Raw genomic sequence first — 13,867 nt, forward strand, 5'->3', positions numbered from 1 at the left:
GTTCATGGCTTGACAAGAGTTTCTTCTCATAAGTGTTCCAGCGCCAGTGCCTCAAATAGCCCTCTCTAAATCAATCCTGAGCATTTTTCTTTCGCCCTCGCTATGCATCCAGTAGGCCCATTGCTGTCTCGATTGCCTCAGTCAAACGTCATGCCCGACGCGCCCGCTTCTCAGGAGGCTCGCCATCGTCTCCCCGTTCGCGATCATTGCCTCCGGCGGAGCCATTCATGTTTCCCGAACTTCCAGGCACCTGTTCCCCCTCTTCAGATGATCTGGGCAGAGTGATGGAGAAATATACAAGCCTGCGGGAGTGACTCTCCTCGCTCTCTTTTCCACGCTTCTGGGTTGCACTGCTTGCCTCCGGCGTTTTGACAAGCTCGAGCTCTTGGCCAGCGCCGTTGCCTGTATCATCGTCGGCTTTCTTGCTCTGGTCGCTATCTGGGGTTTGTCGAGCGTCGCCTGTACTCTTACTACCGCCATCTGTTGTCTTCTTGTCGTCCTCCACGAGTTCACTGTACTGCCATAGCGTCTTCAAGTCTCCTTTGACTAACGCCGTGCCCCAGAGTGACAGAAGAACCCCGGGAACCAAGTATAGCAATGCTGGTTGAGCATGCTGTGCAACCTGCATCACCACAACTGTGGTGCACATCCCGACAAGATAGCCAAAGATTGTGGCGAAAAAATACGGCTTGGGGAACTGCTTGGCCTTAACCTCCTTCGACCACAGTTGTCGGCGGGTCCACAGTCGTTCACCCCAGCTCCCTCGCGCGTTGACATAGATGGGCTTCTGCGCATCGGTTTCCGTCACCGTGTTGCTCGACTTCTGAGTTCTTTCACCTAATCGAAGATAATAGAGATACAAGTCGAATCTCAATGCGAAGGCGAGCATCATGCCAGGAACCACAATATCGCCCAGACCCAGCATCGCCATTGTCCTCTTCTTTGAGAGGCACTGTAGGTATTCTTCCATGGCTGCCGACCCTTCAGGTGCACCCACTGGGAACACACAACCATCAGGTCTTGGGAAGAGTAGTTTGATAGGCACATCCAGTTTTGTTGCCACTGTCACCATCATGGGCGTGAAGAAGACAAAATAGATGTCGTAGAAAAACAAAGCGCTGAGCACGAGCGTCCCCGTCCAGGCGGTGGTCGGAGTCATGTACTGCAGAGATCCATAACAGAAGGAGAAGCCGAGAAAGTTGGTTAAAAACCATGGCTTGGACACAAATCCATGATAGTAGACGACGACGCAAGACAGAACCAAACTTGCGACGGCCAGGACGTCAATGGATTCCTTGAGGGTGATGAGCCCATGGACGTGCAACCTAAGTCTTGCTTCCGCATAAAGAACGTTTCTGAGTGTCCAGATCCGCCGGCTCACGGAGCGAGGGATCGGTATTACCCGCAGGAATGCTGGGAAGGGGGAAGTTGATGTTTTGCCATCCTCACTCCTGTAGCAGCGCTGCTGCCCGTCCACCTTCCAAACCGAACCGCCGCTCGAGTAAGTGGATGGGAAGCAAAGCGACCGAGCCACCCGAAACATGTCCTTCAGAAACTTGACGGCAAAGAACAAGCCGATCTGAGAGAAGTAGATGCCCAATGCCCAATTCAACCAGGCCGGATCTTGAAGCCATTTGAGAATAAAGTAGAGCGAAGCCAGCGTCCCACCGGCCAGAAGTGGGAATAGAAGAGCGTCCGAAGGAGTCAGGCTCTCGATCTGCCGAGCTTCATCTTCATCGCGTTCCTCATCGTCCCCGGTTGGTGTTTTGGTCTTGCGAGGCGCAGCGGACGGAGGTCTTGAGAGCGAAGCATGCGCGGCGGTGTAGATAGGGAAGATAGCCGATACGAGAAGATGTAGGTAGGTCGGTAGCAGCGGCCGCATTGTTTCCAAGTCGTAGGCTACTCGACCGAGAAATTCCATCACCGGTCCAGGTGGTGATGCCATCGTTCTGTTCTGCTGCTAACATCCACGCCACGACAAAAAGCGAGTGCGTTGTATCTAGGACTCCTGATTCAGCTAGCTCGGGCTTGATCGGATATCTTTTCACGAGTCCTGAAACAACGGCGTGAAAAGGCAATGCTGGTCGAAATGAATGCAACGGTGACCGAAACCAGTCCTTCACTGAAACAAATTGAAGAGGCCAGGCTGTCCTTGGCGACGTGCCATTGGTCAGCCTTGTGCCCGTAGCCCCAGGAGGCCCTAGGCGCCCTACTATGTGCTACCTACAGATTCTACCCGTAGCCGCAGGAGGAACGAGTACATAGTACATGCCTATACAGTTAGAAAAGCTCACATTGTCTCGAGTAGTGTCAACTATTTGTCCAACCTTTCTCGGCCGTTGAGCTGGACACTGGTTGCAGTTTCAGTGTAATAAACAAGGAGACGCAGAGACCGCCCTTGGACTTTTACCATGGCCTCTTCCGCCCACAGCACATCTCGCCGATATGCGAGATGATGTTTCAGTGTCTCGTTTGCGATCCGCAATGAGGCAGCGATAGATTTCGGACCGTGGTCCTTCATCTCATCCAGCAGGCAGTACTCTACAGACTGAAATATGTTCCGCGCTGGAGCTGCGAAGTCTATCCGGTGCTCGAGAGCCGGTAGGTCGGAGAACCTGGTACTCGCATCTGGCTCGAAGAGCAACTCCTTGCTTCTGCTGCTGGTGGCAAAGCTACCACGCAACGTGGCCATAACGCGATAGAGCTGGTACATTCCTTGCCACAACATTGTCTGGCAAGCCCAAAAAACAAGGAGGGTGTGGGCAACAGACAGGTGCGGAAAGTGAAACGCAACCGGGAAGAGCCTCCCATCCTCTCCGTCCTCATCACAGATTTGCCCACGAGCCAGCTCGGGCCAATATAAAGGTCCTGCTTGGCTTCTGACCAATTCATCATGGAATGAGGCGAGATCGCGATCCATTTTCCAGCACTTCGTAATCATCTCTGTCGCAAGCCGGAGTCGGCTGTCGGAATCCATGTATGCAAGCAGTTCACCTTGCCTCTGGAGCTCAGGAGCAATAGTGACAAAGTCATAGACTTGGTCAAACAACGTTTTCGGATGACTCTGCCACGGTACTTCCTGCCACACAGGCTCCGACAGAAATGTCGGCTGCTTGGTGTCCAATGCATACAGAATCTAGATCTGTGAGACAAAGACCTCACACTGGGGGACCATGACTTACACTTTGCACTCGAAATTGAACGAAAATCTGATGTGCCAACCCTTCGGTGTGTGCCTCTGGGCCACGGAGTTGCATCAGTCTTTCGCAACCAGATGTGTGGCTGATATACCCATGCTTTGAGTTGCTTGGGCACTGGCTCAACTCATAGGTGGCTAATGCGATGCACGCAGCCAACGTCTGCTCATGGTACATAAGCTCGGGATCCCAAAGTGCCTTTTGAAGCTGGTGTAGTCCACGTTGGTAAAGCCTGAGGCTCTCGTACTGCAAGGTTGGGTCGCCGTCATAGACTTCGCTCAATTTAGCCACACATAACGCCATTGCCGATACTTCCAACGCAGAGTTCAGATATAGCATGGTTGGTAGCTGACAGAGCCACAGCCTTCGATGCATGGGCCCGAGGTGGGCTTTGGGCAGGTGGAAAGAGAGATATTCCTCGAGGAGTTGCTGTCGGATTGCTGGGGATGGATCGACTTGACCGACCTGACGAAGTGCAGACTTGACGGGCTCAAGAATGCTCAACACTGTTTGCTGTTGTGGAGGTCTCCTGTGGCAAACGACTGACTTCGCTTGGTCGTCCGCTGGGATCTTATGCTGAATGAAGATTGGATACCGAGAATAGCCTGTACAGGCCCGCCTCGACTTGATGCACTGGGCACAAAAGGGCTTCTCGAGGCCGCACTAGATCGGCATCAGCAGACACGAATAAAAGCCCACCTCAGACCAGCGATATGGATAAAAGCACTACGCACCGCTATCTTGCGCTGTCTGCATGTTCCACAGCCTCGAGCGCGAGCGACACCAACCATTGAGGGCCTTCTGACGACGGCTGTTTACTTCGGGAGAGCTTAATATGGGACTCGATCAGGGTCAGCAGCGCTGCGAGATAAGAAACACTCGGTCATGAAAGAACAAGAAAGAATCTGGGAACAAAGAGCTTATGTATAAGGCAATCGATTGACTTTTGTGTGTGCTCATAGCAGCGCTGAGGGGATCTGTTCACAGATGGAGAATGGCGAATGGCTGCCTGGTGAACGATTCGTGGCTGATTCACTAGGCTGAGAAGGGCACATTCTGCGAACAGCATGATGTGGGATTGGCCGAAGTGTTCAGCGTGACATGCGAGCTTAACTATTGGTCGTTCCCAGGTACCCTTGTTGGAGGGCATGTCGCCTTGTAAGACAACATCGTCGCCTACAAGCCGGACGTTGCACACTCGTTCACTTTCTCTCGTTGGGGAGGAATCCGTGGTCTTGCTGCCTGCTTCCTAGCCGAGTCATCGCCGGGCTCTTCAGATCGAGATCGTTTCGTATTTCTGGCCATACCAGAGGCTTGCTTCTCACTTGGGAGTGTAGGCAGGTTGATGTCGGTGCCCAGTCGATTTGTGTAATCATGGATGATATCTGACCGGGTGTCGGATTTGTCGAGCTGGACCTTGTTGACAAATCGTAATGCTTGTTGAGCCAGAACAAGCTGGTGCTGTTTGTTGAAGCTGACGAGTCTCAGTTTGTCTCTGATTTCTGCCGTTGTGGCCTTCTCAGCCTCGAGAGCCTCGGACTTTTCCTTCAACGACGCTTCGAGCGACAGTATTCTCTCGTTCATCTCCGACTTTTCCTTCTCACGGGCCCGCATGGAGGCTTCGAGATGGGCATAATTGGCTTTCAAGACCTCATATTTGCTTTCGGTCTTGCTTCCACGCAAGACCTCGTCTCCAATGCGTTGCTCTAGCTGCTTAATCTGACGCATCCAATAACATTCCTCGTGTTTGCAATTGGCATCGCGACAGGGCAGCGGACTTTTCGACATTCTTTCTCCCTACAGCTGCAGTTGGGGACGCTTGGTGATGGAGGATGCAAAGGTAACCCGGGGACATATGGCTCCGCGTCAAATGCTAAATTGGTCAGATTGCCTAAGGTTTGGTCATGCCGGAATACTCACCGCTTGGAGACCGAGCGCCCAGGTTAAATCTAAGTCGCAGTTTTGATTTAGCAGCGAATGCACTGCAGGACGTGAGAACTGAAGATAATCACAGAGATTCTGTCTCTGAATTATATAGGCCGATGCCGCCACATACAGCTTTGCTCAGCCGACAAACACGATATCTCCTTTGAACACATTTCTTTGTCCTTCAGAGACTCATTTTCGCCGCCGTGGCAGGCGATTGGGAAGGAGACCAAGCAAAGGGGCGGAGACGTGCATGTTGCGTAATTTCAATTTCTTACCGCCGCCATGTTCCATCTCTTTGCTGCTGGAACTGGACCTGAAGTGAATGCGCCGGATCTAGACTTGGGCGACCCTGTAATGCGATGCATCGGATCCAATCGACTTGGCTGGGAGGATTGGAGAGATAGACACTCAGGCAGCAGCGGTACAAGTCTCATAGATGGTCCACCCGCCATGCAAGAGAGCGTATGCAGAGAACCTGGTCAGGTCCAAGATCGAATGCAACACACCGCAATGCACAGCAACACACTGTACAGAGTACGGAGTCAGAATACAGAGTACTAGAGGTACAGAGTACCTGCTACACGTCTGGCGACGCGATGGATGTTGAGGTTGAGCCAGAGAAGTCTCTGCTTCACCGTAGCAGGTAGCAGGCTTGTATGTATCACGTGCGAACGCGTTTCTACGGAAAAGCTTGTCGCCCAGAAATGTCTCCAAACCCCGCCTGCGCCTGGCGTTCCAGGTTCATCTCGCACTGAGGCCTCAACCCCTCACCCCCTTGACGCGTCCCTGTTCTATCTTGACATCTTGACCGCCTAGGTGTATATCAAGCATGAGACCTCTGAACGAGCGTGTAATCCCCTACAAAGCGAGAGCGTGACTGGTGGAGATGCCTCGGGCGCCGTTGCCGTTGAAACGCAGTGTTAGTATCACCGATCTCCGTTTCACTCTGCGCCGGGTCTTTGGCAAAGACTCGTTTCGACCGCTGCAGGAAGAAGTCATCACTGCTGCCGTTGCCGGCCACGATGTCTTCCTCTGTGCAGCCACCTCATTCGGGAAGTCCCTCTGCTACCAACTGCCCGCCGTGGTGTCTTGGGGAGTCACCGTCGTCATTTCTCCGCTGCTCGCTCTGATGCACAACCAAGTCCAGTCGGCACAGGAACTGGGTATCGCAGTCGAGTCCATCAATGGCAGAACCCCGTGGGCCGAAAAGGTGCGCATTGAGACGGACCTTCTTTGTGGGCATCCCGCGACCAAGCTGCTTTATGTGACCCCTGAACTCTGTGCAACCGATCATTTCCGCAAACTCATCCTCCAAATCCATCGCCAGGGTCAACTTGTCCGCGTCGCCATTGATGAGGCCCATTGCATTAGTGAATGGGGTCACGATTTCCGCCCGACGTACAAGGAGCTCATATGGCTGAAGTCGACCCTCAACTGCCCGTCGGTCCCTATCATGGCCGTGACCGCCACGGCGACCAGGCAGGTCCGAGACGACATCTTCAGCATTCTCGGACTCGATGATGGGACAACTCGATGTTTCTCAACCTCGACCGTACGGCCCAACATCCACTACGAGGTACAGTATTTCTCCGAGTCGAACCCGGAAAACGGCGAGAACGACATCCTACCCTATCTCATGAGCAGACTGGAGTTCATGCACCAAAGACGCCTGGCACGGCTCAATTCTCTCTTGCAGGAGGATGCGGCTGCTGTGGTGGCACCTATCAGCGGTATCATATATGTGTCACTTCGCTCGACCGCCGACTGGTTGGCCTCGAAACTCACCGTGGCCGGTATTCGAGCACTGCCGTACCACGCCGGGCTGGAAGACGAGAAACGCACCCAGACCCAGACGACCTTCCTTCGATATGCCACGGCGGATCCGGGTCTCTTGCAGGCCAGGGACGACAGAAGTCTCATGACCTCGTTCAACATCATTTGCGCCACCACGGCCTTTGGGATGGGCATTGATGTTCCGACAATCCGATTCGTCATCCACTACGGCCTACCTCGAGGCATGGAGGCTTTCACGCAAGAGTCGGGCCGGGCGGGTCGAGACAACAAAGCGGCATCCAGTATCATCTTCTACACCCGCGAGGACAAAGAGCGGTGTGAGTTCCGGGCGAGATCCGATGCCAACCGCGAGAAGAGCAAGGCCAAATCCGAGGCGAGGATGCAGTCGCTGAAAAGCATGGTCGATTTCTGCGAGAACACGGACATCTGCCGCCACCATCTGGTCTCCCGCTACTTTGGAGACCAGGCCGGGCTTGCCGACTGTTACTTTGCCTGTGATGTGTGCAAGGAAGGGCCTGCAAGGCTGAAGAGGCGCAAGGAGAAGGGGCTGGCGACAGAGACGGAGGCATTTGCCTTTACCCAGCGTGAACCAGTGATGAATTACGACTTCGAGTAACGAAAGCTACGACGAAACGACTTAGATATCCCTTGGAAGACCGAGTGCGGAACAGGCCCCAAACCAGCATACAATTGTGAAAAGTATACACCATCTTTGAGACCGCGCTCGCCGCAGCCTAGAGATGTCTTCTTGTACAAGAACAGCAGATAGTCGAGTTGAATGATATCTCTGCCATTCCTGCCCAAGCCGCGATCCAATTCGTGCTCCAATGATCACGGTTTCTTCTCATAATAGCCCCCCGAAAAGTCCACCAGCCACCCTTTCTCCACCTTGCTAAGATCTTTCATATACACCTTGGCTCCGGTCTCCAAGACCTCATGAAACACGACAAACTCGGCCTTGCGGTTAAACAGCAGACTTGTTGGATGCGCGTACATGGCAACATTGCCCGACACCGACCGAAAGCTTCCATCAGGCTGCATCTTGGCGGCTTGCGAAAAGTAGCCAGTCACAAGACATTGGAGGATATGGGTCGACTTGTCTGTATTTGTGGGTTGCACAGTCGAGAGGTGGGGCGGCTTGGAGGTTGATAGCGACTCCTGAACTTTGACCCCCAGGCGCTCCAGGTATCGTCGTAGCTGGTTGCGAACACTCACAGCTCGCTGCATCGACTTGAAATTTAGATGATGATCATGGCACCACCGTGCTTCTTTCTTTCCCTGGGCCACAAAGGCTTGGTAGACGTTGAGTAGAGTGAGGTGATCGCCTTCCTCGGCTGCAAATTTCTTCCTCGACAGATCCATTGCTTTCTTCTCGCCGGAATGGTGGAACCAGACGTTGCCCTCGAGCGAAGTCATGGCGGCTATGGTGAGCATCTCACTTTGGCAATTGAACCTTGGGTCGGAGGATACCAGCAAGCATTTGGCCATCATCGGCGGTATGGAGAGCTCCGCCATACGTGTCCCCAGGGGCGAGGTCAGCTTTGCGTATTCGTCGATCGCGCCCAACGAGTAGAGGAGGTCGAAAGCGCGGACGAGTAGTTGAGAGGGCGGTGGCGATAGGAAATCGAAGCGGACAATATTATCGATTCCCAGCGCCTTCAGCTGAAGAACTACCGGTGCAAGGTTCGAGCGTTGAATTTCAGGTGTGGTCGTGGCAGGTAGAGACTGGTATGCACGCTCTGTATATAGTCGGAAGCACTTCCCTGGTCTGGTGCGGCCTGCGCGGCCAGCTCGTTGGGTGGCAGAAGCTTTGGACACCGGGAAAGGAGCAAGCCTGTCTATGTTTGTGGTGGGATTGAAAGAGCGGAGTTTAACAAATCCACAATCGACGACATAGACAATGCCAGAGATAGTGACCGATGCCTCCGCAATGTTTGTGCTGAGAATCACCTTTCGCGTATTTTCCGCGGCTTCGTAGAAGACGTACGATTGGTCTTCCGAACTGAGTCCTGCGTACAGCGGAAGGGGTTGAAGGGCCTGGGCTTGTGGATGCAGCGTCGAAGCCAGGTCGGACAACTTCTGCATGGCGATTTCAATCTCCTCCCTACCGGTCAGAAACACGAGGATGTCCCCTGCAGGTTCTTGTTGGTGGATGGTAAAGGCAGTCTGAATAGCCTTGTCGACATAGTCATCCGCTGGTTGATCGAGATACAGGATATCAACAGGGTACGTCCGACCCTCAATGCTGACAATTCGACACTGTTCGCTGGAACTGTCGTCGCCCCTGAAAAAGTCGGCGAATCGCTCAGCTTCAAGGGTGGCGCTGCTGACAACGATCCTCAACTCCGGTCGACGCTTCATGATCTTCTTCAGGAGGCCCAGCAAGATGTCCGAACTCAAGGACCGTTCGTGAGCTTCGTCCACCATAATGACAGAATATCTTGACAACAGCGGGTCAACCAAGGCTTCACGCAATAGCATGCCGTCGGTGAGGAACTTAATCCTGGTCTCCGGAGAGGTCACATCTTCGAACCGAATCGAATATCCGACCTTTTCCCCGATCTGACATTTCATTTCTTCGGCGACGCGGGTAGCAAGGGTGGTGACTGCCACTCGCCTAGGCTAGATGGACTGTCAGGTATAGGTTGAAACAGTCTGAAAATCCCACTTACCCACCTGAGTGACTGCAATGCGTTTCCAGCTGTCGCACCATCCTGCTTGCTCTAGGTATTGAGGGAGTTGAGTAGTCTTGCCGCTGCCTGTTTGGCCGACCAGCACAGTGACTTGGTGGGTTTCGATGGTGTATAGTAGGCTGTCTCGATGCCTGGCAATTGGGAGCAGCTCGGACGGGGTGAAGAGGGCGGGAATGAACTGGAGATCCATCTCTGCAAATCCGGTGAGGGTCTACAGGGATGGAGAGCTCAGTCTGGATCGTCTCCGAATTGGTCTCCTGCCGCCGACACGATTCAAAATGAATCATAGCATTATAGGTACCTCAGGTAGGTAGGTAGTTTAGAATAGTTATATTCAGTCGATACAGAGTAGGCCGTTAAGGTAACTTAGGTGCCTACCTATAAGGTACGTACAGTATGTACCGAGTGAGGGAGAACCTACAGTAGGTAGTTAACTGGCACAGTACCTACCAGGTAGTATTCCTGTTCAGTATCTTGTCGTGAGATTCGAAAGTCGAAAGTCGAAAGTCGGAGCCGCACCGCCACACCTGCGCCACGGAATTTTGTTGACCGTCAGCCACTTCGTCACTGCCAAGAACAACTCTCTGTAGGTGCCTGCGCCGCAAATGCTGGCACCTACGTGTAGGTATACTCCATAGTATTAAGGGACGTACCTAGAGTTGTGGTGCTACTCTCAGTGTCATGGTCCTACATTACTCTGTGCCATCTTGACCCATCTTCGACTCTGTCCATCAACAAGTCAAGCAAGTCAAGCTACAATTCCCTTGCCTCATCTTCCAACATGGCCAACTCTGGCGCTGTAAGTCCCTCCATCCGCCCGCAGTACCAGCTGGATCCTGACTTCCATCCGTAGTCCTCTCCCGTCTCGCCCCTCAAACCATCCGATGGACCGCCGGAATCTCCTACCACAGCCCGTCCACTGGACTTTGACAGCGACCAAGAGACAGGCACCGTGGCCGCGGCAACTCCATCAAAGACGCAAACCTCTCTGCCCGATCCCCCCCCGAAAGACGAGGAAGCTCCACCCCCCAAACCTCCCAGGCCCATGAGCCCTCGCGAACAAGCAGAGACTACGCTGAGAGAAGCCTTTCCGACCATTGATTCCAGTGTCGTCCGAGCAGTTCTAACAGCGAGTGGCGGGAACGTCGAGCCGGCATTCAATGCCTTACTGGGCATGACGGATCCAGACTCACAACGGGAGCCTGAACCACCAGCCAAACCTCCACGCCCGACACAACAATACCAACCTCCTCGCTCAACCGCCAAACTCAGTCAGGTAGAAGCAGATGAACTCTACGCCAGACAACTGGCCGAACACTACAGTGGTGCCAGTCAACCAGGTCAACCTCGTCGCGGGTCTGGTGGTAGATTCAACGAAGATCTTCCCGGATCAAGGGCAGGACGACCAGGTGCAAATCCAAATCCAGACGATGTTCCCTGGCGGAGTTTCATCGATGGTATGCCACATCCGCGTCCAGTCCTGACAGCGAGATCACACTGACCAATGATTACCAGATGACCTGCCTGAAATCCGGGACAATATCCGCAAAGGCTTCATGGAGACGCAGAGCACCGTGAATAAATGGATATCGGTGTTCAAAAAGAAGCTAGATGGCGATGATGAAGAGTCGGACTTGAATCAACAGCCAGCACAAGGCTATGGAACAGGTCGGGGTCGGGGTTACTACTCTTCAGCTCAGTCTCAGCAGCCGCCCGGCCGGCGTAGCACGGATATGCGGCGAAGTGCAGACCTACAGCGGTACGATGCGGACATGCAACCCATCGGAGATGACTTTTCCAAGCTGGAATTACGCGACAATGACGCCCCTCCCCGCACGTCCAGCCGCCCACTGGCGAATCCAAATCTCTTCCGGCCTGGAGTTGCTGGGCCAGACCGGCGGTCTTCGGCTAGCGCGAGTCGGAAGGTTTCCTTCCAGGATGGCCCGCCAGAGGAGATCAAGGATATGTACTCTGCGTCGCCGAAGCCTTCGCCGGCTGCAACAACATCCACGCCAAACTCGGGCAAGGCGAGCAAATGGCAGCCGCTGGCGACACTTGATCCGAGCCCCGTGGCGGAAAACGACCCCTTCAGCCTGGGTGATAGCGACGAGGAGAAGGACGCCAAAGTGATTACATTGAAAGACGACGAACCATCCAACACCGGCGCGAGTGACGGCGCCAAGACCCACGAGGATGAGCAGGTGAAACAGGCGACGGACGAGGCTATGAAGGAAAGCATAGGCAGTGCAACGAAATGAGTTTGGTATGCAGGAGGCAGAGTTGCACGCGAGCCAAGCCTGATCGAGTTGCCGTGAGCAAAGAAGGCCTGGGACTTCAGATTCCCGTCTCTTACGCCTGGTAGGTGCCTGGGAGATAACAAGCCCAACTTGAACTGTGCACAATCTACAATCTCCACAGTGTCTCAACGGGATAGAAATGCAATTTTTCTTTTTGGGCGAGGATGGGAGAAGAGTACGCGACTCGACATGAAGCGAAGCAGTTTGGATCATGAAGCGAAGTCTATTTTTGAGTGCTGGCGTAACGATTGCCTTGGTTGTCCTTCTCCTCGATCAGAGAGAGATATATATATCCGAGATATGGATACGTACCTTAGGTACCTACTGCTTACCACTGGACGGTGTCAATGCCGACGTGTCACGACGAGCCTCATGGCGGTACCTGCTGGTGCTGTTGGATTAGATCTTGACGTCGGTCGCTCTGCCCGTGCTGCCCACGGCATCCATCATCCACTCAATACGCTCCTGAATCAAGGCGGTTCCTTGCTCCATGAAGTCGGTGAGCGGGGTGCGGCCGGCGTTCTCTGCTGCGTACCGCTCATAGTTGCGCAAGACGACCTGATTGACGTTGAGCCGGGTCATGCCGACCTGGACGCACTGTCTGAAGATGTCGGCGGTGAACTCGTTGGTGCCGTGCATGACCAGGGTGACTTTGCCCCGAGCGGCGTCCCTGATGGCGGCCAGGCGGGGGAAGTCGAGCTTGATGTTCTCGACGCCGTGGTAGGGCCCGTGGATGTTGCCGATGGCTGGGGCGAGGAAGTCGATGCCAGTGTCGATGAACTGCAGGGCCTCGGCCGGGGTGGTCAGGATGCCTTCGAGGTCGCCCGTGTCCTGGACGCCGGCTTCGCCACCGTTGATGCGCCCGGGCTCTGCTTCGGTGGCGATGCCCAGGTCGTGGCAGTAACGCACCAGCTCGGCGGTGCGGGCCAGGTTCTCCGGCTTCTCGTAGTGTGACATGTCGACCATGATCGAGTCGAACTTGCCCGTCTGCGCGGCCCGTCGGATCGCGTCCGCGCTCTGGGCGTGGTCCAGGTGCAGGCTCATGGGCACGCTGGCGCTGCGGCACACGTCCGACGCCAGGTTGACCAGGTGGTCCCACGCGTATTCCTGCGCCCACGGGAACAGCAGGATCTGGCACGGTGACTTCTTGGCTTCGGCCGCCTTGCGACAGGCGATGATGGCCTCGAGGTTGTAGCACACCACCCCTGGCACGCCGTAGTGGCCGGCCTCGGCCGCCTTGAGGATGCGCACCGAGATGTTTTGCGAGAGGTCCGGCATGTTGGAGATGGACGGACGGAGAAGAAAAGGCAACGTTGGGCGAGAGAGGGTGGGTTCCTTTCGACCGTGACACTGCTGTAGCCAGGAGTCTGGCCGGCTGCGTCGTCGACGTGATATACCACCGGGACTATCAGGTTCTGCCTTCCTGCGCGTGGGCGCTGGCCAGCAAGAATATGTAGGGAGTCGACCAGGAGGGACCTAGCCGGTCATAGGAAGGACGCCTGTGTATACAGCAACAGGACTACTCTGCACGGTAGTTATTAGTAGGTGATTATGTGGTATACCATTGGTAAATAAGTACCTCAGGTAGTCGTAGTATAGGTTGCTCCCATGGTCGGTCGGGACGAAGCTGCCCCGAAATGCATACGGAGTAGTACGGAGTATTCCCGTACACTGGCAGAGTACGGAGTACTCGTAATGGTCGGCATGGTCGGCTACTTCTCCGAGTGCGGAGAACATATGGGCACGTGACATGGTGTCTTTGTCATCATTTCTATTGCTCAAGTGCTCAAGGGCTGCGCTGGCGAGGGTAGAGTGAACGCTGGCGAAAATCCTCTGGCCAACAAGTCAAGGACACCGGAGAAACGAGAGAGGGCGTGGGACTGCTAGGGACAAGGGACAAGGGACAAGGGACAAGAGACAAGGGACAAGAGACAAGGGACAAGAGACAAGGGACAAG

General features: G+C 54.4%; 6 protein-coding genes across 6 annotated transcripts; 2 read left to right on the top strand and 4 right to left on the bottom strand.

Annotated features, from left to right (window-relative positions):
* Positions 1-148: 148 nt before the first annotated feature.
* On the bottom strand, positions 149-1,945 carry A1O3_03310 (uncharacterized protein; the record flags this gene model as incomplete). The annotated part of the gene is made up of 1 exon (XM_007733448.1): positions 149-1,945. The coding sequence occupies one exon, from the start codon at positions 1,943-1,945 to the stop codon at positions 149-151; it is 1,797 nt and encodes a 598-aa protein (XP_007731638.1).
* A 369-nt stretch (positions 1,946-2,314) lies between these two features.
* A1O3_03311 (uncharacterized protein) lies at positions 2,315-4,985 on the bottom strand (the record flags this gene model as incomplete). The annotated part of the gene is made up of 3 exons (XM_007733449.1): positions 2,315-3,136; positions 3,183-3,860; positions 4,404-4,985. The coding sequence occupies 3 exons, from the start codon at positions 4,983-4,985 to the stop codon at positions 2,315-2,317; spliced, it is 2,082 nt and encodes a 693-aa protein (XP_007731639.1).
* A 1,027-nt stretch (positions 4,986-6,012) lies between these two features.
* A1O3_03312 (uncharacterized protein) lies at positions 6,013-7,536 on the top strand (the record flags this gene model as incomplete). The annotated part of the gene is made up of 1 exon (XM_007733450.1): positions 6,013-7,536. One exon carries the CDS (start codon positions 6,013-6,015, stop codon positions 7,534-7,536), a length of 1,524 nt encoding a protein of 507 aa, XP_007731640.1.
* A 215-nt stretch (positions 7,537-7,751) lies between these two features.
* On the bottom strand, positions 7,752-9,803 carry A1O3_03313 (uncharacterized protein; the record flags this gene model as incomplete). The annotated part of the gene is made up of 2 exons (XM_007733451.1): positions 7,752-9,542; positions 9,597-9,803. The coding sequence occupies 2 exons, from the start codon at positions 9,801-9,803 to the stop codon at positions 7,752-7,754; spliced, it is 1,998 nt and encodes a 665-aa protein (XP_007731641.1).
* Positions 9,804-10,394: 591 nt separating this feature from the next.
* On the top strand, positions 10,395-11,871 carry A1O3_03314 (uncharacterized protein; the record flags this gene model as incomplete). Its single annotated transcript, XM_007733452.1, has 3 exons — positions 10,395-10,412; positions 10,467-11,070; positions 11,129-11,871. The coding sequence occupies 3 exons, from the start codon at positions 10,395-10,397 to the stop codon at positions 11,869-11,871; spliced, it is 1,365 nt and encodes a 454-aa protein (XP_007731642.1).
* Positions 11,872-12,309: 438 nt separating this feature from the next.
* A1O3_03315 (tagatose 1,6-diphosphate aldolase) lies at positions 12,310-13,188 on the bottom strand (the record flags this gene model as incomplete). Its single annotated transcript, XM_007733453.1, has 1 exon — positions 12,310-13,188. The coding sequence occupies one exon, from the start codon at positions 13,186-13,188 to the stop codon at positions 12,310-12,312; it is 879 nt and encodes a 292-aa protein (XP_007731643.1).
* Positions 13,189-13,867: the final 679 nt, after the last annotated feature.

The sequence above is a fragment of the Capronia epimyces genome (assembly GCF_000585565.1).
Source record: "Capronia epimyces CBS 606.96 chromosome Unknown aczIQ-supercont1.3, whole genome shotgun sequence".
In the NCBI taxonomy this organism is placed as follows: domain Eukaryota; kingdom Fungi; phylum Ascomycota; class Eurotiomycetes; order Chaetothyriales; family Herpotrichiellaceae; genus Capronia; species Capronia epimyces.